This window comes from Triticum urartu, chromosome 3A (assembly GCF_056163025.1).
Source record: "Triticum urartu cultivar PI428250 chromosome 3A, HENAU_Tu73, whole genome shotgun sequence".
Taxonomy (NCBI): domain Eukaryota; kingdom Viridiplantae; phylum Streptophyta; class Magnoliopsida; order Poales; family Poaceae; genus Triticum; species Triticum urartu.
In genome coordinates this window covers 50,287,734-50,313,839 of record NC_141875.1, presented here as the reverse complement: position 1 = coordinate 50,313,839, position 26,106 = coordinate 50,287,734, and the positions used below count along the sequence as shown (strand labels likewise).

Sequence of the window (26,106 nt, the reverse complement as noted above, 5' to 3'; positions counted from 1 at the left end):
ACACCATAGAATGAAACATAAGCATTGGGTGCTGCCCTGGCACCTCCAAGCCTACTGTGGCTCCACGAGTCGGGGCGTGGGAAGCTCGTAGCGCAAAAAAGGTGACCCTGGCATTATCCAGCCGCTCTGGTCATGATTTTGCCAAACCGCGCCGGTCCCTCAACCCTCTGATTCCGATCGGCGTCACCACAGTGTCATGCGCCGGTCCTTGGCCACGACAAAGACGGACACCCACTGTCGCAAGAATGCTAAGTCCTCGCGGCTAGGCCTCATGGCGTTGGAGCAGTTGCAGTTGAGCAAGAGGTCGCTGCAGGCAAAACCCTCCGTCTCACAACTCCTCCAACAACTCTGACCCCCTTCCCCCTCGGACGCCGGTGACTGCGCATATTTCAGCACATACTACCGACGCTCCGGAGATGACAAGGGGAAGGGCACGAAGCATTGATGTTTGACTTGCGTATATCTATCTAGCCCTAGATCGTACTCATATGAACTTGTTGGCGTATCCTAGTGTTACGTATGAACTTGTTGTGTGATTATAACTTCAGTTTAGCTACATGACAGTCGCCTGAAAACCTAATTGGGTCAGTCAATTTTGTGGAGAAGAAAGCAACAGTGACATTGCACCGAGGCAGGTTTGATCTCGTCTAGGGGGAAGAAGGAGCCACCTTGTCTTAGGATGCAGGAGGTAGCAGCTTCCCCCTTGTCTACCTTAGGGATGGGGGTTGGTGCAGGTTCGCCGAAGAATTTCAGGGGGTTCGCCGGTTCAAAGGGATGGCCGGGGGCGGCGGTAGCACGGCGGTGGGGAGAGGTTGAGGGGAGGGCGGGGAGGCGAGGCTGGCGCGGGGGGGGGGGGGGGGGGGGGGGCAGAAAGCGGCCCGAACGGTGTTGGCGACAGGAGGAGAAAGAACACGGGCGTGAGATCTGTTTTTCTGGAAGGAAGGAAACGGTTGGAGGTTGAAGACGTAATCAGGACCGTTCGTTTTTTATCTAACGCTTTGTACTGATCCTGGCAAATTCGACTGGCCCAAAAACAAATTCCAGTCAACTTGCCTCTAGCCATACCCTTATAACTTACTATGCCCGGTTGTGTGAAATGAAGTGATATGTGTTTATCAACGTTGTGTTGATCTTTGTTACATGGTTGAACTCTGACTCATGCATTCAGGTGGAATCCCCCGTGATTGTTCGAAATAAATTTTCCAGAAACACATGCATACATATTCCTCAACTATGCATCTCATTAATATGCAAAAAATAAAATGGACTCGTCAAAAATAGAGTGTCGCTAGTCTCAGGTGCATATGCATGGCACAATGACATTCGCAGCAAATTAATCAAAAACTTATAATTTGATAAAATTAGCCATCGATCGCGAGAGGAATTATGCAAACTCAAATATATATATATATATATATATATATATATATATATATATATATATAGCTGGTCCCTGCAGGGCAGTGAAAGTAAACCGTGCACGCACAGACTCAATGCCACGATACATAGCAGCAGCTAGTACAGCACTGCAAACTACTGCATGCTAGTGCGTACGTACATACGTAGTGCATGCAAAAAAGATGACTAGCGTACCGTACTCCTTACTCGATCTAACAACATAATACTACCTAGCTACTGATCGTAATTTCCTAATGAGATAAACTTATTTAGGGCAGCTGATCACATGATGGAGCAGGAATTGCCGGGAATGCTGCCGTCGAAGACGCCTTGCGTAGAACCATACGGGTGCGGCGGCGGCGGCGTGGGCCGGTGCTGGTACGGGTTCGGGTGGTGGTAGGCCGCGGAGGAGCCGGCGGCGTAGGGGGAGCGGTCCCAGGCGTAGGGCGGCGGATGCGGCGCGTAGTGCGTGGGCGCCATGTGCCTGATCCCCTCGTAGTGCAGCGTCGACTCCCGGCCGCCGTCGCTGAGGACGGTGACGGGCCTCCCCATGGCGCGCTGCAGGAGCCACCGCAGCATCGTGGCGTCCACGTCGCCGCCGTGCACCACCACCATCCCCGTCTGGTGCGACGCGGAAACCCTGTCCACGCCTGCATCCATACATGCATGTCAGATCGATCGATGGATGGTTCATTTGCATGGCACATGCATGCGAACGTACGTACCGAACATGTCCCTGATGGACTTGCGGATCTTCTTGGCGCACTGGCGGCAGTGCACGTCCATCTCCAGAACGACCGGCGCCGGCGCCGCCGCCGCCATTGCTCCTTGGGTAGCCGCTAGAGTGCTACCAATGGGCTTGACGAAGGTGGTATATATGTATGAAACCTAGCTACGTGCCTTGCCTCAAGCAGTCGGTGCAACGATATAAAGGGAAGAGATGGAAAGAGTGATGCATGCATGAAGCTTCCTGGAAGCATCGTATCGGAATCAGCATGGAATGTGCTTAACGCGTGATCGCCTTGTGTTCCATATCCACATTCCATTTGGAAACTAATTAATTACTGTCGGTAGACAAGCTTTCGTGAATGTTATCTTCTCGTTGATCCAGCTTGGCGCTCACGTTGCTCTCCATCGCTAATTAGTTCCATTGACAGCGCGCTCTGCCTCCCGCACGCATATTCCCGGATCAAACTAGTAACTTACTACTGGCATTCAAAAAAAAAACTAACTTACTAGTATTATTTCCACGTCGATTATGTGCAGCCTTGCAAGGCCTTAATTGGGCGCAGAAACTAAGTACTCGTCTAATAGGCAACGAATCCAGTTTTTACTAGCAGTACTACACTATTTTTAGAATAATATCCCTGTCAAAAAAATGGAATGATGTCATAAATTTTGGAACCCCAACGCATTTTGCTTGGTTTTGATACTAGATTTTTTTTGCAAATGTTTTTCTTTACACGCTACGGATGCACGTTCATACACTCACTCCTATGAATGCAAGCATGTACACCCTACCCCTATGATCACCTCCGAAAAACTAAGCCGGTACATCATCTTGAGATTGGCGAAGTCACCAAACACGCCTCCGTAGTCGATGGGAATGTCTCTTCCCAATGAACGTACATCATTGGACAGACTGAAATAAATTTAGCAAAATGCGAACACAAGTGCCAAGACTAGGACTCAACCCTAGAGTGCTGGTTCCACCACAAAAACCTTACCATATGAGCTAGGCTCAATTCGCTTTTTTGCGGATGGGTTGATAGTAGAACTTTAAACTATGAATGTTTTTTTGTTCTGAAAGTGTTGATACTAAAAATTGAACTATAAAATGAATCCTAGGTTGATTTTGAATTTCTTTCATAATTTTAGATTTTGAAAAGATGTCAAAAAAATCATGTATATGTAAGAAATACTAGAAAACAATAACCGTAAAAAAAATATCAAAACATTAAGACCATGCGTGTCTTTTGCAATAACCACTGTTCAAGAATTCACCCGATTAATCAGTTAACGGGCCAGTTAATCGCTAGCATGGCCGAATCGAGTAACACCTATTCGTCGCGTTAACTTGTCAGGCCGATTAATTGGCCAGTTAGACCGATTAATCAGTTGTTATGCTGATTAATCCCTCTCGTTGCATTAATGGGTGGGCAAACAAAGCCCCAATTTTTGGCTCGTAACCCCTTCAAGCCCCATCCCACTCCTTAATAGCTAGTATTAATAATGTTACCTCCTCTATATGCTTTTCTTATGTGTATGGAAGCATATGTTTTGGTATTCTACATAGCTGGGAGAATGAGAGTATGGTATAAACAATAAAAAGTCTAGATATATATTGGCAAGTTCCTATTCAATCTACCGATTAATGGTCGACCGATTAATCCAGTTAATATGCCGATTTACCAATTAATCGCTACTCCTAAACTGACCGAGCAGCTATCAGTTAACGATTTCTTGAACATTGGCAATAACCACTACAAAAATTCATTTACCTACCCTGGCTTTTTATGTTGATGATGATCACAAATGATCATATTAGTTGATGCTTATTGGTGATTTGTTTCATAAAAAACCACCTGGTTTTTTTTACATTTAGAGTAATTTAAAGCCTTCAAAGGTTCAGAAATTTTTATTAAATAAAAGTACAACAATTTGTCTTTCGCAAAAAAAGGAGAAACTAACAATTTTTTGGAAGGGACTGAAATAATATATTTATTTCTCACCATAACTCTTTATGAAATTTTGTGAGTCATAATCTAATAGCACTATCTACATATAAGATTTTTTTTCGCATACTGTTTGAAAATCGTAAAGTTCAAAACCCAATCCAAAACCAGACATGGATTAAATTTAAGAGGTTTTAAGAAAAAAAATCTTGGACGAAACACATTATAGTCCGTGGTCCAACACAAACCTTTTTCCATAAGATAAATGATTTCTAATATTGAAATCTAAGAGAGAATAACCAAATTTTCCATACTATTATAACAAATAGACTTGATGAAATCGATCCAGAACATCATAAAAGAATAGATGGATGACGAAAGAAGTCACAATTTCTCACCATAATTAACCTCTAATTGTTTTCTCGAAAAATATATAAAAAAAAGATGTTATTAATTTCACCATTCGTTTTAGGCTGGCAGGCCCGCGAGTTGCCAACTTTTTTAACTTGTAGGCCCATTACTCACAATCTTCCATAAACCGAAGCCCATTTACATCTCCATATCAGTCTCAGAAAAAGGTTCATCTGAATTTCGAAACACACAAAGAGAGACGCACTCACTCTGCTCCCCAGGTCCCTCCACTCGAGCCGAGAAACTGCCGCCGCCGCCGCCGCCGCCGCCGCCCACCGGAGCCGGAGATGAAGAAGATCTTCGGCGCCAAGAAGAGCAGGGACCCGCCGCCCACCATCCAGGACGCCACCAACCAAGTCAGCCTCCCCCTCCCTTCTCCCCCGATTCGTTTCCCCTTCCCACGCCCGAAATCCAATCCAATGCCGCTCCGATTTGGCCGGTGGCACAGATAAACAAGCGGGGCGAGAGCGTGGACGAGAAGATCAAGAAGCTGGACGAGGAGCTGGCGCGGTACAAGGAGCAGATCCGCAAGGCCCGCCCCGGCCCCTCGCAGGAGGCCATCAAGGCCCGCGCCATCAGGCTCCTCAAGCACAAGCGCATGTACGAGGAGCAGCGCAACATGCTCTACAACCAGACCTACAACCTCGACCAGGTCGGCTTCGCCGCCGACGGCCTCAAGGACGCGCAGCAGACCGTACGCACCCGCCCTTCATCTCCCCGTGTGTGCTGCTGTAGCAGTTCAGTCCAGTTCATCTGTCCGGTTGCTGAATTTTCTTGATTTTCTGTCTGTCCAGATGGGCGCGATGAAGGCCGCCAACAAGGAGCTCAAGGGGATGATGAAGACTGTCAAGATCGAGGACATCGATGTACGTTTTGCTCCTGCCCATTCTTAGTTCATCTGTCGCTGCTGCCGAATTCGTATTACCATGTATGGTCTGTCAGGTTTTGTTTTGCTACAATTTGAGTATTTCAGTGTCGCGGGTGATGCCCTCTAATTTAGTTTCAAATAGCAGTAACTAAATTAGAGGGGATGCATATATCAGTAACCATTCACCTGCAAATTTCCAAGACATAGCCCAATAACATATGTAGTGCGCAATGAACACTTTAAGCAGAAAGGGCATACTCCACTCATACTGTCAAATATGGTGTATCGGAAGCTTAGCATCATACTAACTTTAGAGTCCGTCCTTGCGATTGGCTAATCTGGGATCGCATTTCCCAGCAGTATCCATGGGTTTTCATGAAGAAAATTACACACAAAAAAAAAACCTTATCCTTCTTTTTACATCTTCTGTTCTTGTGCAACATCTGGCCAGACCAGAAATTATTGGACCGGCAATCAGCCTTACTTATCCTACATTCTGCAACTATCAATTTCTTTTCATAACAAAGATTGCATATGATGTGATTGAAGAGCCATGGTCATTTTGGCAACCATCCGAATAAGGACCAACCTCCTACTAGTGCTAGCTTACACTGACATATTTGGTTAGGGCCTAAACAATATTAATGTGGTATCTACAGTGGGATGTACAAATAAGTGCCTCTTTGGTTACCTGCATCATTTTTGGCCTCCTTGCATCAGTGGCTGAGTAGAGCCTGGCTGAGCTAATGCAGGCTGAAAAACCATGTTCTGAACCTAGTTTGGTTGCCCGCAAAACCCCAGCCTGTATTATAGGCGAACAACTAGCACGCCGTTTGGTTGCAGGCATGTGGTTCCCAGATGCAAGGTGCTGCTGTTTGGTTACGTGCAAGACATGCGGTGTGGAACCTTTTGTTCCAGTGGTGACACACACTCATAGGCAGAACAGAGCAAGTTGAACAACCATTCACACTACATTAGGTACTACATTGACAACCATAGTCATAATAATGCCAGAGTCTTAAGCAGATAGTCATAATATAATAAACTTCACAGACAGACAGACAGACTAAACATCCCGGATCAAGGTAAGTGCTTCGTCGTGCTTCTTGCACTTGGCCACCTTAAAAGGGCATAGTTGGTAAGGGCCTAACAAAATTATTCCACAGTGGGATGTACAACTTAATGACTTGATGAGCCACCTTAAATGTTTCTCTTTCAGTGTTTGTTCATTACTCTCCCATTTGTTGGTAACACATGTTCCTTTGTGAACTGTCATTTGTAGAATATGCAAGATGAAATGACGGATCTGATGGACGTGAGCAACGAGATACAAGAATCTCTTGGTAGAAGCTACAACATCCCCGATGATGTTGACGAGGAAGATCTAATGGGAGGTACGGAGGCTGTATTTTCAGCTGGAGAAGACTGCAAGTTGATCTGGCTTTACTGCTCTTATCGTGAACTGTAAAAATTTTAGAATATGCATAGTTAATATTTTCAGTTGGAGAATATATCCCGATGTCATAAATATTCTAGATTTCTTTCTTTGCCATGTTAGTCCCAGGCATGTACTCTTCTGGGGGGAATTACATAGTCGTAAATAGTCTAGATGTCCTCTATTTCTTGTCCTCATTTGTTTTTGTATTGAACATTGCAGAGCTGGATGCTCTGGAAGCTGATATGGAGTTTGAGTCAGCTGCAGTCCCATCGTACCTTCAGCCAGATGAGGAATCTGATCTTAACTTGCCCGCTGCACCGACTTATCCTGCGGCAGTTCCCGTAAGCAGGCACCAGGTAAGTGGACTCCATGTGCATTTACATTGCAGAACAGAATGCAATTCACACAGCATATTTAACTTGGCACAGTATTATCCTTTCTGGTGTTTCTTTCCTTGGGGGGTGAATTAACATGATAAAAATAGTGCATGGGTTCTGAAACCCGAACACTGTTCAGTATCTGTTATCACTTTATGCCTGAGTTTCTCGCATATGCTTTCTGTTATTTTTGGACAAAAGGCATAAATTTACCAATCAACCTCCACACATGAACACACTAAGTTAACATGCTAGGAAAAAGTTGGATGATTTGGTATAGTTGGTTTGCCCTGGGAAAATGCCAACGAAGGCCGAGCTCCAGTGAGCTCGTTTTCAAATTTTATTTTTTCAGAGCGCAAAAAATTCCAAATTTATTTTGCGAACACACATGCACATGTATACTACGTATATGCAAAATTTCACGGCATTATACGTTTACATGTAGCGTACAGAAAAAAGACAAATACACATTTTTAAATGGGCCTTTTATTTTTGTTATTGGGCCGGAATTTTGTTATTTTTGTACAGCCTACAAATCACAACATTTTTCGACGAAATTTAACACGTTCTTGCAGAATACATATATGTTTCCATGGAATTTTTTTCAGAATTTTTTGAAACTTTTAAATACGCTTTTTGATTTTTTGAAAATACCGAGCTCACTGGAGCTCGGCCTCCAAAAATCCGCCTGCAAATCACAACCCCTTGTTATTTGATACCTGGTAGGATGATGCTGCATGATTTGCTACAGTTGACCGATGACTAAGCAACCCCGAGCCATTATTGAATAATGGGTCGTTTATTTCGTTATGTGGTGCAGGAGGACGAGCTTGGACTGCCACCGGTACCTCGAGCGTCGCTCCGTAGTTAGAACCTGGAAGCATTTCCCGACCTTGTTCCAAGTGTTACTACCTCATTGTCAATGATGCGAGAGAAGTCTTTGTGTTTGCACTTGAAACAATCCTTGTAAGCCATTTCTTGATGGTACTGCCTGTTATGGTTAAGCTGTGCGATGTAGCTAGTTTCCGGCTCTGCTTTGCTCTATCCTGGCCGCATGGGGATTCTGAATTTGCGACGAACTGGATCTCGGTGCATAACGTTCATCCTTTCCTGATGGTCGTTCGGTTTTGGGGTAGCGATGCATATTCTCGTCATACATAGTTAGTTGCCAGTGCGTATATAATGATACTCCAGTAGGTTTCTTGGTTACAATAGAGAGCAGAAGTTGCTGAAAAACTGTGGTAGATTGCTCAAACAAAAAATGGAGATAGAAACAGAGGCCAGAAGAAGACATCTCTTTTACTTATCCTGTGCAAAAAAATTCCCTATATTTGTAACAAATGATGGAGTCAAGATAAGTATGAAGTCTGGGGTGGCAGAAATATCTTTGGAGTGGTACAAAATTTGGTCCCGTGGGAGGACTCACTCATTGAGGTGGACAGCCAATGGGAGGAGAGCACATGGCCCCACTGTTATCCAAACAGGACACACTCACACATCCATGGCAGTATATAAGCAGGCAGTGCTTAGCCTGATCGTCAGAGCTAACTACAACAAAGCACCACAACCTCGTATTCAGATTTCTAGATAGACAGGATCAGATTAACCAGGAGATGATGCAGGCCGCCGTTGCTTTGTCGGCCGTGCTGCCTGTCGCCGTAAGGGGCAGGCCGGCGGCGAGGAGGAGCAGCGCCACCGTTGCCGGCGGCGGCAGAAGGACCGTGGGTGCCGGCGTCCGGGCATCGGCGGCGGCGGCGCCGGAGGCGGACTACAGCTCCAGCGTCTCGTACGTTCTCTCTCACCCCTCCTTGGTCAGTCACTGATTGAGCCTGAGCCGAACCGATCATCATCTGCCATCTGGTGGTTGCCATATCGTGTGGCCAATGCCGGGCGCAGGGTGTTCCCCATGGAGGCCTGCGACCTGGTCGGCGGCGAGGCGTGCGACGCGCAGATGTACCCGGAGACGAAGCTCGGCGCCGGCGCGGGCGGCCCGGCGGCCGCGGCGAGGGCGCCGGAGGTGGAGAGGGAGTACCTAGCCTACGACGAGCCAAAAACGTAACCCTGCCTTCACGATCATATTAGCTGTAGCACTTCACCTGTCAGGCTGTCAGTATAAATGGAATTTGTGTATGGATGGATGGATGCAGGGTGTTCCCGGACGAGGCGTGCGACGATCTTGGCGGCGAGTTCTGCGAGGCGCCCTACCAAACCACCAAGTAGCTACCTACCAGCAGCAGTGCATCCATCAAGTTGCGCTTCTTCTTAGCAGGGGTCGATCGATGTACATCATGTGAATAATAAGCAAAACATGCTGGTACGCTGTGTGTACTGTATTGCACATAAACGAAATGCAGTGATCAATTCGTCGTCGGATTAGTAGTTTGTTCGTCTTCAGTTCTTATAATCCCTCTGTTTCATCAATGAACTTAAATCAAAGAAATAAATGATTTTTACAACTAAACAACATAATTTTATTTATGGAAAACCGTAAAAAAATCAAGGACTGTGCTAACTTGAACCTAGGTCTATTCATTAGAGTTTGAGCCCAATAACCAACTAAGCCACCCTTAAGCCTCTGGTTTTTTGTCTGTAGAAATCTCATAGGATTTCTATAGGATAGGATTTGCATAAGAAATTTTCCTTTGAAGCCTTTTGGTTTGTAGGAATGGATTCCTATTCATATGTAGGATAGGAATCAATCCTTCACATTTTGGAGAAAAAAAACATTAGCTAAGACTCAATGGAAAAATTCCTATCCTATGCATCAAATGACATCTTTTTCTCTATAGGAATTGAGATACATATCATCTCACTTTCTATAATCTTCCTATTCCTATAATATTCCTAAACAAGGTTATTTTAACCTTTTTTTCTGCCATATCGGCGATAATAATTGTTTTTGCTTGGTAACTTTGGCATGACCAGCGTGATAACTATGACTTGAGCAACATGATAACTAACTATGATAAGCCTGATAACTATAATATGAGAAGGATAATGACTATACAATGAGAAGCACGATAACTTTAGCATGGGGTAGTGGTAACTTCACACTGGGGTATGTTTTGAAAACAAAAAGTTACCGGGACATGTTTCAGTAACGTTTTTCACATGGGTAAAGAGTTATCAAATGTGTTGTATGTATGTTACCGGTTGTCTGGTGTGTAAATTACCATGCTATTTGCACTAGGTTATCAGAGCATATTTCTAAAACTTTTCGCCCAAGGTGAAAAGTTATCAATGCGTTTACATGTAAGTTATCAGGTTAATTGTACGTAAGTTATCATTTTATTTACACAGAAAGCTATCGGGGGTATATTTTAACAATTTGTTCACCTTAGATGGTAAAAAAGTGGTATTTTATTTGAACTTGTCAGGAGCCAAGTAGTGGGTGAGTTGGCTAGTGTGTTAAGATCTCAATATTAAAGTCTTGAGTTCAATTATCAGCTTTATCATGATTTTTTAGGCTATAAAACTACAAGGTCGAAACTACAATATGGAAACTACTAGCATCAAGATTTGTTTCCAACATCTTTTTCTCTCAAAATTATCAGGCCTGCAATGTGTGAGTTATCAAGCTATTCGCACAAAAAATAACCAAGGGGTATTTCATCAACGTGCCTCCCTCCACCCGGTCGCCAAATTTACCAAGACCTATGCACATAAGTTATCAGGTCAGCGATGTGTGAGTTACCGTGATAGAAAGAAGAATTTTTATAAATCACTTCGGGTGAGCGGGGCCTTCAAGCGGCCTCAATACGCCGGGGCTGTAAATGACATACATATATTCACATAAAAGTTATCGGAGTATATTTCATCACCTCTATTGGACAAAAATTATCAAGACCGGGTTGCATAAGTTATCAGGTCTTCGATGTATGAGTTATCATGCTATTCACACCAAAAGTTCCCGGGGGATGTTTCATCAACACCCACCCCTACGCCAAAAGTTATCAGGACTAAGTTATATAAGTTATCAGATCTGTGATATGCGAGTTATCAAGTCTATAATGTGTGAGTTACCATACTGTTCACACAAAAAGTTATCAAGTGGATGTTTCATCAACTCCCCCCTCACCCCCACCCCCGCACGAAAATTAATAGGGTGTTATCAACTTGAGACTCATGAAACTAGATATCATGATGATTGTATGTGAGTTATCGGAGAAATCCAAAGAAAAAGAACAAGAATTTTTTTTCATTTCTTTTCTCATATAGTAGTAAAAAAGGTACAAATACCTCGTTATCTTTTGATAGAGAATAACCAGTACTAGTTATTGTATTGGTAAGGATGATGTGTATAAACACAACAGGTGCTAGGTTTGAGTCCTACACGTAGCACTTATATTTTTTTTAGCGCTAAAGGAAAAAAAGGCGGGCAGGAGCGACAGAATCAGAAAGAAGGATCGAAGGGAAAAAAAGCGATCGGGCGCCGGGGCTATCGTAAAGAAAGATCGAAGGAAAAAAAACTGGCGGGTGCGATCGTACGTATCTGTCGCTAACTGCCAGTCGGCAGGAGAATAGCTTTCTCGAAAAATTAAAGGTGAGATAGTTGAGGCGGTTTTCAAGAAAAAAACCGATAAAAATAATCCTTACAAAAAGTAAGAGAAGAGATAATAATCCCGGTCGATCGAGTCCGGTTCCGATCCCAACTACGATCGGCCCGTCCATCCTATATTCTACCTACAAATACTCTGGCGATCGATCGATCCTGCCCAGCAAATCAATCAAGCAAAAGTGCAGAGTCAAACTAGAACGCGATCGATGGCGGCCGACTTGGACCTGGACGACGTGATCCAGCGCCTGCTGAAATCTGAGATGGGCTCTAGGTCTATATTGTAATTTCTGAAAAATCTCTCCACGCGGCTGCGCCTATAAGTATGTGGTGTTTCCTAACCCTAGCCGCCACGAACAGATCACATCTGCTCACGCGCACGCCCACCGTTGTTCCTTTGCTGCTGCTGCCGCCGGTGACTCCATCCCGTCCGCCGCGTACACGGTCGACGGGAGAGCAGGTCTCCGAAACCACGCCCTTCTGGTTCCTGTACGGGGTGAGGGGCGAATAGGTTTTTGGGCAGCGATTACGCGACTGCTCGCTTCCGATCGTCTACTTCCTCTACGTCCGCGTCGCGTTCATCATCACCATGTCCACCGACGCCGACCGTGCCGCCGCCGAGAAAGCTGAAGCCGACAAGAAGGCCGCCGAGGACGCCGCTGCTGCCACCAAAGCCGCGGCCTCTGCGTGGCCTACTGGAGGGTATAACTCGTTTATTCCGCTCCTGATTATTTTCATATTAGCAGTACTAGCAGTATGTGTAGATTTGTCTACTGTTTGCTTAGTACGTGCATGTTTAGACCAGAGTCAGTACGTCATCAACATAGTCAATGTCATGCTAGTGATTTACTCATGGATTAATTTAATCGAGAAATTGCCTATTTACTCAACAATCCAAAAACCTATTATGTGTAGGAATTTCTCGGCAAGTGGCTTTGCCGCTGCACTGAAACCGGATAAGTTTACCGGTACATACTTCAAGCGTTGGCAGACTAAGACCACGTTATGGCTCACGGCTATGAACGTGTTCTGGGTCACCGGTGTCTCCACGGGAACGATTGCTCCTGAACAGGAGAAGGCGTTCAAGGAGGCTACCGTTGTGTTTCTCGGAGCAGTTCTTAGCGTGATCGGAGATAAACTGGTCGACGCATATTTACATGTGCATGTCGCCAAGGACTTGTGGGAGGCGCTCGAATATAAATTCGGGGCCGCCGATGCAGGGAGCGAGATGTATATTATAGAGCAGTTCCACGATTACAAGATGGTTGAAAACCGTCCTGTATTGGAGCAGGCTCATGAGATAATATGCATTGTTAAGGAACCTGAGCTTCTCAAGTGCGAGTTACCGGTCAAGTTTGTCGCGGGCTGCATAATCGCTAAGCTCCCTAATTCCTGGAGGAACTTTGCCACCACTCTGAAACATCAGAGGCGTGAATTCTCTGCGGAGGATGTCATTGGCCATCTGAGTGTTGAGCAGAATTCGAGGGCAAAAGACTCGCACGGAAAAGGGGCCGAAGAGACTTCTGTTGCCAACATGGTGAACCAGAAGAACTTCAACTCCCACAAGCCCAAGGGAAAGAACGGTGTCCAACACAATACCGACTTTAAGAAGAAGGGTAAGAAGACCTTCAAGAAGAACAAGAAGGACGAGGGCTGCTTTACTTGTGGTTCGGTTGAACATTGGGCCAACAAGTGCCCAAACAAGTACAAGAAGTCAGGACAGGACTCCAAGTCTGTCAACATGATTGTGGGAAACAATGAGAATGGTGCATCTGGGTACGGTAATTTATTTACTATTTTTTCAGTGTTTCAACCCAACGATTGGTGGGTGGACACAGGTGCAGGTGTTCATGTGTGTGCTGACATTTCATTGTTCACTTTTTACCAGGTCACAGGTCACGGGTCCATATTGATGGGGAATGGCGCGAGTGCTTCTGTTCATGGTGTTGGCACGGTCGATCTGAAGTTTACTTCGGGAAGGATCGTGCAGCTGAAGAACGTGCAGCATGTCCCCGCCATCAAGAAGAACCTCGTTAGTGGCTCCCTTCTATGTAAAGAAGGGTTTAAGTTGGTTTTCGAGTCTAATAAATTAGTTGTTACAAAATATGGACTCTTTGTTGGAAAAGGTTATGAGAGCGGAGGGATGTTCCGCCTTTCCCTCGCAGATTTTTATAATAAAGTCGTGAACCATATTCATTCGAATGTTAATGAATCTGAAGTTTGGCATTCACGTCTTTGTCACATTAGTTTTGGTGTTATGACGCGGCTAGCCAAGTTGGATTTAATCCCGAGTTTCACTTTAGCCAAAGGTTCTAAGTGCCTTTCATGTGTGCAAGCTAAGCAACCTCGCAAGCCTCATAAGGCCGCGGAGGAGAGACACCTGGCACCATTAGAACTCATATATTCTGATCTTTGCGAGATGAATGGTGTGTTGACTAAAGGTGGAAAGAGATACTTCATGACATTGATAGATGATTCCACTAGATATTGCTATGTGTATCTGTTAAATACTAAAGATGAGGCTCTACACTACTTTAAAATCTATAAGGCAGAAGTTGAAAATTAACTTGAAAAGAAAATTAAACGAGTCCGGTCAGATCGTGGTGGAGAGTACTTCTCGAGTGAGTTTGATTCCTTCTGTGCGGAACACGGCATTGTTCATGAGAGGACGCCTCCCTATTCACCCCAGTCAAACGGGGTTGCCGAGCGGAAAAACCGTACTCTAACTGATTTGGTTAACGCCATGTTAGATACATCGGGTTTATCCAAGGCATGGTGGGGGAGGCTATATTGACGGCATGTCATGTCCTGAATAAAGTTCCGACAAAGGATAGTGAGATCACTCCCTATGAGAAATGGGCAAAGAGAAGGACGACACTCTCGTACTTGCGCACTTGGGGCTGTTTGGCGAAAGTCAACGTGCCGATCCCCAAAAAGTGTAAGCTTGGACATAAGACCGTGGACTGCATTAATTTGGGCTACGCTAAGAACAGCGTTGGCTATAGATTTCTAGTAGTGAAATCTGAGGTACCTGACCAGAAGATCGGTACAATTATGGAGTCTAAGGATGCTACATTCTTTGAGGATATTTTTCCTATGAGAGATATGCAAAGCACTTCTAGACAGGAATCTGAGGAGACTCCTGAACCTGCCATCCCTATGGAATATTATGAACAAACACATGATGAAAATCCTGAGGAGGACGACGAGGAAACCCTTGGTAGGGGCAAGAGACAAAGGACTGCAAAGACCTTTGGTGATGATTTCTTCGTGTACCTCGTGGATGATACTCCCACTTCTATTTCAGAAGCGTATGCCTCTCCAGAAGCTGACTACTGGAAGGATGCAGTCCGTAGCGAGATGGATTCCATCATGGCTAACGGGACATGGGAGATCACTGACCGTCCCTATGGTTGCAAACCACTGGGATGTAAGTGGGTGTTCAAAAAGAAGCTTAGGCCCGATGGTACGATTGAAAAGTATAAGGCTAGGCTTGTGGCCAAGGGCTATGACCAGCAAGAAGAGGAAGATTTCTTTGATACTTATTCACCTGTGGCTAGACTGACCACCATTCGAGTATTACTCTCGTTGGCGGCCTCACATGGTCTTCTCGTCCATCTGATGGATGTTAAGACGGCTTTTCTAAATGGAGAGCTAAAGGAGGAAATCTACATGCAACAGCCTGATGGCTTTGTGATAGATGGTCAGGAAAGAAAGGTGTGTAGGTTGATAAAATCTTTATATGGCCTGAAACAAGCACCTAAGCAATGGCATGATAAGTTTAATGCAACTCTGACATCTGTTGGTTTCGTTGTTAATGAGGCTGACAAATGTGTATACTATCGCCATGGTGGGGGCGAAGGAGTTATACTGTGCTTGTATGTTGATGACATACTGATATTCGGAACAAACCTCAAAGTCATTGAGGAGGTCAAATCGTTTCTATCTCAGAACTTTGAGATGAAAGACCTTGGTGTGGCTGATGTTATCTTGAACATCAAGTTACTGAGAGATAATGAGGGTGGGATCACACTTCTGCAGTCCCATTACGTTGAGAAGGTGTTGAGTCATTTTGGATATTCGGACTGCACACCATCTCAAACACCATATGATCCTAGCGTATTGATTCGAAAGTCCAAAGGCATGGCTAAAGATCAATTGAGATACTCTCAAATCATTGGTTCACTGATGTACCTAGCGAGCGCAACGAGGTCTGACATCGCGTTTGCTGTGAGCAAACTGAGCCGGTTTGTTTCCAAACCGGGTGATGTACATTGGCATGCTGTTGAGAGAGTTATGCGCTATCTGAAAGGTACTATGAACTATGGACTTCACTATACCGGATACCCGTCGGTACTTGAAGGGTATAGTGATGCGAATTGGATCTCTGATGCTGATGAGATGAAGGCCACAACTGGGTATATGTTTACTCTTGGAGGTGGCGCTGTTTCCTGGAAGTCTTGCAAGCAAACGATCTTAACGAGATCGACAATGGAAGCAGAATTAACGGCATTAGACACATTTGGTGTTGAAGCGAGATGGCTTGGAGATCTTTTGATGGACTTGCCATTGGTTGATAAACCGGTTCCGGCTATCCTTATGAACTGTGACAATCAGACTGTCATCACCAAGGTGAAGAGTTCAAAGGACAACATGAAGTCCACCAAACACATAAGAATGAGATTAAAAGCTGTCAGAAAATTAAGAAACTCCGAAGTGATAGCGTTGGACTATGTCCATACGGCTAAGAATCTGGCAGATCCCTTTACAAAAGGGCTATCATGTGTTGTGATAGATAATGCATCGAGGGAGATGGGTATGAGACCCACATGAGTTGCCATGGTGGTAACCCAACCTATGTGATCGGAGATCCCGTAAACTAGGACCTGGAAAAACAAGCCAGTGGTGAACTGAGGAGAGTAACTATACTAACCCACTCCGTTGGAGATGTAATACTTTCGATACTGTATGGTAGGATGACTACGGTCTCAGTGTGTTCCAAAGCTTATAAAGGCAAGATGCTATCCTACAGAGCGATCTTTGAAGGAACACACCTATATGAGCCCGACTGCTGGTCATAGCCTATGAGATTGGGGTGATCTCTAGTAAGCTCATGAATAGGCCAGGAGTGTGACTTATATGCTCCACCCGAGGAGTCAGCCTTCGGCAGCCTAGTACTAGTAAGACATGTAGTGAAACTTCTTTACGCCAAACTGACAATTCAAGGCATAGTCCATTGTTCAGTTGTGAAGGAGTGTAGCAACTTGTTCTAGGTGAAGTTCAACCTTAACAGGTCTTTACTGAAACACTGGTATATCGAAACAGCAATTGGAACAGAGGACACAATGGGCCCTCGAGATCTGGTGGGGGATTGCTGAAATCTGAGATGGGCTCTAGGCCCATATTGCAATTTCTGAAAAATCTCTAAGGGCCCATGTGGGTTATATGGCACTAGGTGTGGTGGGAAGTTTAGTCCCACCCCGGAAGTGGAAGGAGAGTTGGAGTGGTTTATAAGGGTTTCTCTTCTACATGCTATTGCTATTGGAGCTTGAGAAGAGAAGAGGCCCTCGCGCACTCCTCCTCCGCCGCCCGCCTCGCCACGCCACGCCACGCCGCGGGTTGCGGGATTGAGCCGAGTCGAGCTCACACCTACGCGCTTATTTTTGCCAGTCACTACCGGAGAGTTTTCTGACAGCTAGGCCACGATCTGAGACGTCGGATCGTGGGCTGTCACGGACTCGGACGTGGGTCGAGCCCACGTCTCTCCACACGGCTGCGCCTATAAGTATGTGGTGTCTCCTAACCCTAGCCGCCACGAACAGATCACATCTGCTCACGCGCACGCCCACCATCGTTCCTTTGTTGCTGCTGCCGCCGGTGACTCCATCCCGTCCGCCGCGTACACGGTCGACGGGAGAGCAGGTCTCCGAAACCACACCCTTCTGGTTCCTGTACGGGGTGAGGGGCGAATAGGTTTTTGGGCAGCGATTACGTGACTGCTCGCTTCCGATCGTCTACTTCCTCTACGTCCGCGTTGCCTTCATCACCACCATGTCCACCGACGCCGACCGTGCCGCCGCCGAGAAAGCTGAAGCCGACAAGAAGGCCGCCGAGGACGCCGCTGCTGCCACCAAAGCCGCGGCCTCTGCGTGGCGTACTGGAGGGTATAACTCGTTTATTCCGCTCCTGATTATTTTCATATTAGCAGTACTAGCAGTATGTGTAGATTTATCTACTGTTTGCTTAGTACGTGCATGTTTAGATCAGAGTCAGTACGTCATCAACTTAGTCAATGTCATGTTAGTGATTTACTCATGGATTAATTTAATCGAGAAATTGCCTATTTACTCAACAGCGCCTCCTGGACGCGGAGGCGCCCCTGAGCTCGCCGTCCGCCGCCCCGCCGCTGAAAGCCGAGGAGATCCGGCACCTCTGCGCGGCCGCCAAGGAGCTGCTCCTCAAGCAGCCGACGCTGCTCGAGCTCTCCGCCCCCATCAACATCTGCGGCGACATCCACGGCCAGTACGCCGACCTCCTCCGCCTCTTCCGGGAGACCGGGGCGCCCTCCGCCGCCAACCGCTACCTCTTCCTCGGCGACTACGTCGACCGGGGCACGCAGAGCCTCGAGACCATCTGCCTCCTCCTCGCCTACAAGCTCAAGTACCCGGACGCCTTCTTCCTCCTCCGCGGCAACCACGAGTGCGCCGCCGTCAACAAGCAGTACGGCTTCTACTCCGAGTGCGCGTCCCGCGGCCCGCGGCCCGCGCGTGAGCCACGCCGAGGGCACGTCCCGAGCATACAAGCTCAGGTACCCGGAGAGGCTCTGGGAGGAGCTCAACGCCGTCTTCGCCTGCCTCCCGCTGGCGGCGCTCGTCGGCCGCGAGGGCGGCAGGGGTGGCAAGGACAAGAAGAAGATCCTGTGCGTGCACGGCGGGCTCTCGCCGGAGCTGGAGAGCCCGGACCAGATCCGCGGGATCAAGCGCCTGCTGGCGGACGTCCCCGAGCACGGGCTCGTGTGCGACCTGCTGTGGTCGGACCCCGCCGCGGACGGCGACGACTGGGGGTGGGGGGACCCGCGCAGGTGCACATCCTTCACCTTCGGCGCCGACGTGGTGGAGGAGTTCTGCGAGAGGCACGGGCTGGCCATGGTATGCAGGGCGCACGAGATGAAGGACGGCGGGTACGACCAAGACTTCGCCGGCGGGAAGCTTGTCACCGTGTTCTCCGCACCCAACTACTGCGGCAAGTGTGGCAACGACGGCGCCGTCATGACGGTCGCCGATGACCTCGCCTGCTCCTTCCGCGTCTTCCACCCTGATACTGCCGCTGCTCCTCCTCCGGCTCCTATTTATCTGTAGTCCAATACATATACTCCGTATATTGATGTTTGTTTTAGACGCCTTGTCATGTAATGTAATCTCCAGCTCGTCGTGTCTTTGTTTTATTAAGAAGAGTTAATACATGTTTTAGTACATAAACTTGTGGTGGTGGGAACAGTTTCATACAAAAACTAAAAAAACTCAAAAAAGTAGTACATGAACTCTAGTGCCGTAACAAACGCATACAAATCTGTCCGAACTAGTCCGCGTGGAGTGCCACGTCAACAACCTGCATTTATCTAGAAACCCCCCGACTTGTCGCAAAATTCAGTCTTTCATCCTCACTCGCGCCAGGCTGAATAGAGTTAAACAAAAACACCCTCGACGGTTCAGATATACAGCCGACGCCCTCGTAACCCCTCCCCAAACCCCTCCCCTGTCTCGTCCTGGACGGCGACCCAGGGTGACACCGTCTTGGGCGTGGCGGCGCCGGTGATCGATGGAGCCGCGGCTTCGCGAACCAGGGGAGTTCCCTCCCGAGTACGGTATGTACCGAATCCCCTCCTCTATACCGCAATTGGGAATCTAATTGGCCTGGGTTTGGTTAGGTTTAGGTGGCCCAGATGATCAATTCATGTTCGTCATATTTAGTGCTGAACAGTAGGTGTTTCCTGTGTGGATTGGTATGAGTTTCCTGTGCGGATTGATGGTAGACTAGGTTTTTGGGGATCGAGGCTGCAATCAGGAACCTAATTGGTGTGGGTTTGATTCTGTAGTTGATGTGCTGCTGTTGTAGGTTGTCTGGTGCTGTTGATGGGGATTAAAGAGGTGATTTTAGCATTCAGATGCCGTTGAAGATACCAATATGGAAGTGTAGTTTGTCTACTACTATTGATAGGAATCCATGCCTCTGTACTGCTGTTTATAGCATAGTAATGATGTCCATGTGTTGAGTCCATGTCTGCTGATGAAAACTTCAGTTTTTAACTGCACATGTCTACTGCAATTTCAGATTAAAAGAGTGTGTACTGCAATTTCAGTTCCAGTTTAAAAGAGTGGGCAGAAAACTGAACTTAAGATCACTGCAAAATGAAGTGTGTACTGCAATTCCAGTTTAAAAGAGTGGATTTTAATTTATGGAAGTATGCATTTGTCAGAAAGAGTGCATTTTTAACAAGTGTTCATTTCTACTGCATTTTTAAATTACTAATATGTTCGGGTGCACATATCTTTAGTTACAAATATGTTAGTACATTTACTGCCATGTCTCTCTTCATTTAGAGTTATCTTCACTGCCTATGTCCATTTTCACTTATATATTTCTCCAGTTACAGTTTTATTCAGTGCATATGTCCACTTATGTGTTGAATTGCATACATAAGTAATTCAGTTGCTGAGTTTTGAAATGTTCTGCTTTGTGCAGTGACAAATGGAGAAGACACTCAGTTGTTTTCAGTTGAGTTTGAGCACAATGGGATATTCATAGGGCAGGGTACAACTACAAACAGATCATATACAAATATTGGATGTACACATGATGCTTTCGACTACTGCCATGTTGATACATGGTCATTGGGCATGGTGAAGTACTGTTTGTCCAGGTTGGATTATGATCCCACTGATCCATTGGTCAAAGTGTATTGGGTTTTGCCAGGGAAAAATATTATGGATGGCCTTGTCTGTGTGGACACTGAGGAAGCAATTGCTGCTATGGTCACTGCAAGCAAAGAAGCTAAAACATTGGATGTAATAGTGGACGAGGAAAACAAAATAAGGACTTTGTATGGCGACGATGTCATACTCAATAGATGCCCAACACTACCTAGAAAATTGCCAAGGTCTGGTCAGTTTGGAGAAGGGACTTCTGGTTCATATGCAGAGGAGGCGAGGGAAGAGGAGGAAACAGGGGAGGAGGAGGAAGCAGGGGAATCAGGGAAGCAGAAGATGCACAGACCGACTCAGACTTTTATGAGAGTGACTTTGACTGCGAAGATGGGGATGATGATCTGTTTGCTGAGAATGTGGATCCAGAGTTGAATGACAATAATGAGAAGCAAGCTGAAATATTTGACGAAGAGGACCCATTAGATGACGATGACCTCAATCTGTCCAAGGAAGAGCTTGAGAAGCTTAATTACAGATTTAGAGTATTCAATCCAGAGCTGGATAGCAACAACCCAATGTTCAGGGTTGGCTTGGTATTTGGAGAAATGAAAGAACTAAGGGCTGCACTCACTGCATACAGTGTCAAAAATAGAGTTAAAATCTATAAACCAAGGAATGAGGCAGAGAGGTTAAACGCATCATGTCAATCTGATTGTCCTTGGAAGCTTAAAGCTTCAAAAGACAATAGAACAGGCAGCATTGTTGTGAGAGAGTACAATGGAGACCACACATGTCAGAAAACATGGAACTCCAAGTGCTTGACAGTTAAATATCTCACACAAATGTTCATAGATGAATTTAGAGACAATAAGAAGATGGACTTGGTTACATTTGGAAGAAAAGTTCAGAAACAGTTTAAGTTGCTACCAGACAGAATGAAGTTGGGCAGAGCCAGGAAAGAAGCATTGAGGATCATTAATGGAGATGAAGCAGCTCAGTATAGCATGCTATGGGATTATGGCCAGGAATTGAGGAGAAGCAACCCTGGAAGCAAATTTATAACTTGCACAACAAAGGTGAAGGAGAAGGATGACCTAGAGCCAAAGGATCATCTATCATCACTATATTGGTCTTATGATGCATGCAAGAGAGGCTTCTTGAATGGTTGCAGGCCAATAATCTTTGTTGATGGATGTCACTTGAAGAGCAAGTACAAAGGGCAGTTGCTTACAGCTGTGGGCATAGACCCAAATGACTGCATCTTCCCAATTGCCATGGGCATGGTTGAGGTGGAGTCCACATTTACATGGGAATGGTTCCTCACTACACTAAAAAATGATCTAAATATTCTCAACACTTCTCCATTCACTATCATGAGTGATAGGCAAAAGGGATTAATCAATGCTATTGAAAAGGTCTTCCCAGATGCAGAACACAGATTTTGTGTTAGACACTTGTACCAAAACTTTCATCAAAAGTTCAAAGGTGAAACAATGAAGAATATGCTTTGGGCCATTGCTAGGTCTACAAATATGGACAAATGGAAATTGAATAGAGACAAGCTCAAGGAGGAGAATGAAGCAGCTTACAATTGGTTGGATGGGAAGCACCCGAACCAGTGGGTCAAAGCATTTTTCTCAGATTTTCCGAAGTGTGACATACTACTGAACAACATGTCAGAAGTATACAATAGGTGGGATTTGATTGAACTTTAAAGATTTGTTACTTGAGCATTTGTGTTGTCACTTCAACATTTGTTACTTGAGCTAATTATGTATTGTGTCATTTGTATGTACTTGCAGCTACATCTTGGATGCAAGGGAGCTTTGCATTGTGTCTATGCTAGATTGTATAATGCACAAGATGATTGTAAGGCATGAGAGTAAGCAGAGGGAAGCAATGGAGAAGTGGACAGGAAGAATCTGCCCCAAGATCAGGAAGAAGTTGGACAAGAATGCGGAGTACTCTGGTAACTGCTATCCAACTCATTGTGGTCTTGGAGTATATTCCGTTGAGTCTGGAAACAACACATACATTGTAGACATTCCTGCTAGGTGTTGTGATTGTAAAAGATTTCAACTTAGTGGGGTGCCCTGCAATCATACAATTGCTTGCTGTAGAGCTGATAGGATAGATCCAGAAGAGTTGGTCCACAAATGCTATAGTATAGAAACCTATCTAAAGGCATATGGTCACAACATCATGCCTATGAGAGATAAAGCTCACTGGCAGAAAATGAATGGGATTAGAGTACACCCACCAGTTTTCACAAAGGTAATGGGCAGGCCACCAAAGAATAGGAAAAAGACCCCAGAAGAGAAGAAGAAAAAAGATGGTAGTATATATCTCAACAAGAAGGGTGTGACCATGCATTGCTCTATCTGTGGAAAATCCGATCATAACAAGAAAGGGCATGACAAGTACATGGCAGCAGAAGTTGAAGCTCAACTAGATGAAGAAGAAGAAATAGAAGATCCTTCAATTCTTCAGGCAAGTCACTGAATTTTGCAACATATATACTTTTTGCAAGTTACTAAATTATGCAACATAGAAAATTCTGCAAGATATCCAACTTAATTATGCATGTATTATCTTTGCAGGACATAATGCCAGCAAGACTAAATCCCAGGTTAGACCCAATGAATGTTAGAACTAGCATGGTGTACATGATGGGCCATGAGGTAAAATTCATAAAGCAAGCACTTGTTTTTTTAGTATCACATAACTGTATTTCTTGCACTTCTCCTAGCACTTGCACTTGTATAAATCTAGTTATTTCTCTTGCTTATTATAAATCCAGTTATTTTGTTTGCATCTTCACATTTGCAGGATAGAGCATATGTGAGCCAAGTGACACCACCAGGACCGTTGCCAGAGCAAGCAGCTTTTGTGCTTGATGCTATAGACTCAATTCCTCAAAGGACAAGAACGACCACGACAACCAACAGAGGAAGGGTGAGAGCCAGAAGAAAATCAAGAACTATAAGTGAGCAAACACATCTAGATGAACCTGGTTCTAGTGCACAAGCAGGAAGACAAAACAAAAGAAAAACAACAACAGGCAGTACTGAAAGTGGAGTTGGGAGAGGAGCTGGCAGAGGAGGAACAAGAGCAAAAGGAGCTGGGAGAGGAGCTGGCAGAGGAGGAACAAGAGCAAGAGGAGTTGGGAGAGGGGCTACCAATGGAGCTGGCAGAGAAGTAGATGCCAATGGAACATACATTGGAGGGGCTGGCAGTGAAGCAGGCATAGGAGGAGCTTGGAGTGGATTTGGCACAGGAGGATTTGGAAATGGAGCAGGCATAGGAGGATTTGACAATGGAGCAGCCATAGGAGGAGCTTGGAATGGAGCAGGCATAGGAGTAGGGGGGGGGCTTGGAATGGAGCAGGCATAGGAGGATTTGACAATGGAGCGGCCATAGGAGGAGCTTGGAATGGAGCAGGCATAGGAGTAGGTGGAGCTTGGAATGGAGCAGGCATAGGAGTAGGGGGAGCTTGGAATGGAGCAGGCATAGGAGTAGGAGGAGCTTGGAATGGAGCAGACATAGGAGGAGCTTGGACTAGATCTGGCACTGATCCATCTCAGTATCCACTATATAGACTCATGTTTGGAGATGATGGAGCTAGGCACATGATCCCAGACCTTAATGCCACGGATGAAGTACCAGTTTCACATAATGCACCTCCAGGAGATCAGTGCTAGAGTGCTTGAAGTTCTTAAATAAACTTCAAGCTACTTTGTAGAAGTTCATGTATGAACTTTATTTTTTTAAGTGCTCATTTTGTAATGGTGCAGCCACTATTTTTGTAATGATGCACCCACTTTAGTGTTGTGTGCAATCTGCTGTGATCAAAATTCAGTAAAAACTTGATCAGTTCTGCAATATACTGTGATCATATTCAACATTTAAGTGTTGTCTTCCTTACTGAATTTTTTAGATGAATGTTTCTACCAAATTCAGACTTGTCTAAATTCAGTAAAAACTTGTTCTGGAGATGCATGTTTCTGCCAAATTTACTGCACTGGACTGAATTTTAACATCTATTTTTTTGCTGTCAAATTCAGTGCAAACAGAAGTTTCTACATCTGTCCAATTTTAACATCTATTTCTGACAGATTTTGCTTCTGCTGTCAACATGACTGAATTTTGCTTCTGCTGTAACATGACAAAAAAAATTGTAGGCACTGGGACTCGAACCCAGGATGAGCAGTGACATGCAACAGTCAATATACCAGTACGCTATCAGTGGATTTCGCTCAAACTACGTGTTATATCTCTTTTCTACGCTGAGGGCGTGACCTCACTACAGCCTTCCACGGCCGCGTACTCCAGTTTTCAGTGAGCACTGCAGCAAGCAAGGAGGCCACCCGGCGTTTCGTCCGCGACGCACGTCCAACAAGGGAGGAAGCTGTACTAGCGCTGCACGTCCATGTTACGGCCGCACACTCTGACCGTGTGTGAAGGGTGGCGGCACACCACAAGCGGCGCGTGATGCATATATGGCGCGCCAACAGTTTGACCAGCAGCTGAGGATGGTCGCACGCAAGCCGGCGGCGCATGATGGCGAGGCTGGCTGTACCCGTGCCCCTCATGCCCTGTCATCGGACGACAAGGAGTAAGCATCTAGTCTGAACTTTCGTCAGTTCAGTTAGTGCAGACGAAAGCGCAGTTACGTCAGTGTAGTTGTACTGCCATCAGTGAGTCTTGCATCAGTAGTTTGTGCTCTCGCCGTCGATGAGAGATCAGCGGTGTTGAATGAGAGCGACAACAGCGGCGAGGGCAAGGGGCGAGAGAAGTTATTAGGATTGAAATTAGGGAATCGCCGCGAGCAGAGGATTTGGAGTTTTGTGTGCTACTGACCAGGGGACCTAATAACATAAATAATATATATAGTGGGGGGCTTTCTAAAAAATAACAAGACGCCGGGCGCGTGCCTTTATCCGACGTGGCCTGCCAAATGTCACGTTGTGAGCAATTTGTATGCGTTTGCAATGGCAATAGAGTTCATGTACTACTTTTTTGGGGTTTTCTAGTTTTTGTATGAAACTGTTCCCACCACCACAAGTTTATGTACTAAAACATGTATTAACTCTATTAAGAAGAAATTTCAGTTTTTGAATGTATTGCAGGTTTTTATCCCATTTAGCGAAAGTTTTACTAGATTTACCACATTTAAATTTTCGAGAGTGACTCGTGGTCTCGACCATTAAGCACATGTTTGTGCGATCCAAAAAAAACTAGGAGGAAACACTGGTATGGGACGTATTAAGGGGTAAAAACTGGCAAAACTTCCGTGAAATTGGGAAGTCTGGGTGAGGCCTAATTTGACCCTTTAACCGCATCCCTCATACCCAAATCCCCAAATTCATACAACCATGTAAGAGCATTACTAGTAGAACCCTAAAACCCTCAAACCCTTATAGCAGTTTTAAGAGTTGAGAAGTGCCAGTTTTTGACACT

At 45.6% G+C, this 26,106-nt stretch overlaps 4 protein-coding genes across 4 annotated transcripts; all 4 read left to right on the top strand.

Moving 5' to 3' along the window:
* The first annotated feature begins 4,652 nt into the window (after positions 1-4,652).
* LOC125542706 (vacuolar protein sorting-associated protein 60.1-like) lies at positions 4,653-8,200 on the top strand. Its single transcript, XM_048705867.2, has 6 exons — positions 4,653-4,840; positions 4,933-5,178; positions 5,279-5,350; positions 6,635-6,746; positions 7,010-7,146; positions 7,988-8,200. The coding sequence occupies exons 1-6, from the start codon at positions 4,772-4,774 to the stop codon at positions 8,036-8,038; spliced, it is 687 nt and encodes a 228-aa protein (XP_048561824.1). The 5' UTR covers positions 4,653-4,771; the 3' UTR covers positions 8,039-8,200.
* A 485-nt stretch (positions 8,201-8,685) lies between these two features.
* On the top strand, positions 8,686-9,543 carry CCL (CCR-like protein). The gene is made up of 3 exons (XM_048705868.2): positions 8,686-8,953; positions 9,064-9,222; positions 9,315-9,543. The coding sequence occupies exons 1-3, from the start codon at positions 8,781-8,783 to the stop codon at positions 9,385-9,387; spliced, it is 405 nt and encodes a 134-aa protein (XP_048561825.2). The 5' UTR covers positions 8,686-8,780; the 3' UTR covers positions 9,388-9,543.
* A 2,326-nt stretch (positions 9,544-11,869) lies between these two features.
* On the top strand, positions 11,870-19,169 carry LOC125542704 (serine/threonine-protein phosphatase PP1 isozyme 1-like). The gene is made up of 3 exons (XM_087546268.1): positions 11,870-11,996; positions 18,107-18,509; positions 18,541-19,169. Exons 1-3 carry the CDS (start codon positions 11,932-11,934, stop codon positions 19,078-19,080), a joined length of 1,008 nt encoding a protein of 335 aa, XP_087402394.1. The 5' UTR covers positions 11,870-11,931; the 3' UTR covers positions 19,081-19,169.
* A 1,848-nt stretch (positions 19,170-21,017) lies between these two features.
* LOC147978421 (uncharacterized) lies at positions 21,018-25,107 on the top strand. The gene is made up of 6 exons (XM_087514750.1): positions 21,018-22,339; positions 22,449-23,136; positions 23,247-23,327; positions 23,476-23,710; positions 24,762-24,803; positions 24,956-25,107. Exons 1-6 carry the CDS (start codon positions 21,222-21,224, stop codon positions 25,105-25,107), a joined length of 2,316 nt encoding a protein of 771 aa, XP_087370876.1. The 5' UTR covers positions 21,018-21,221.
* The last annotated feature ends 999 nt before the right edge of the window (positions 25,108-26,106 follow it).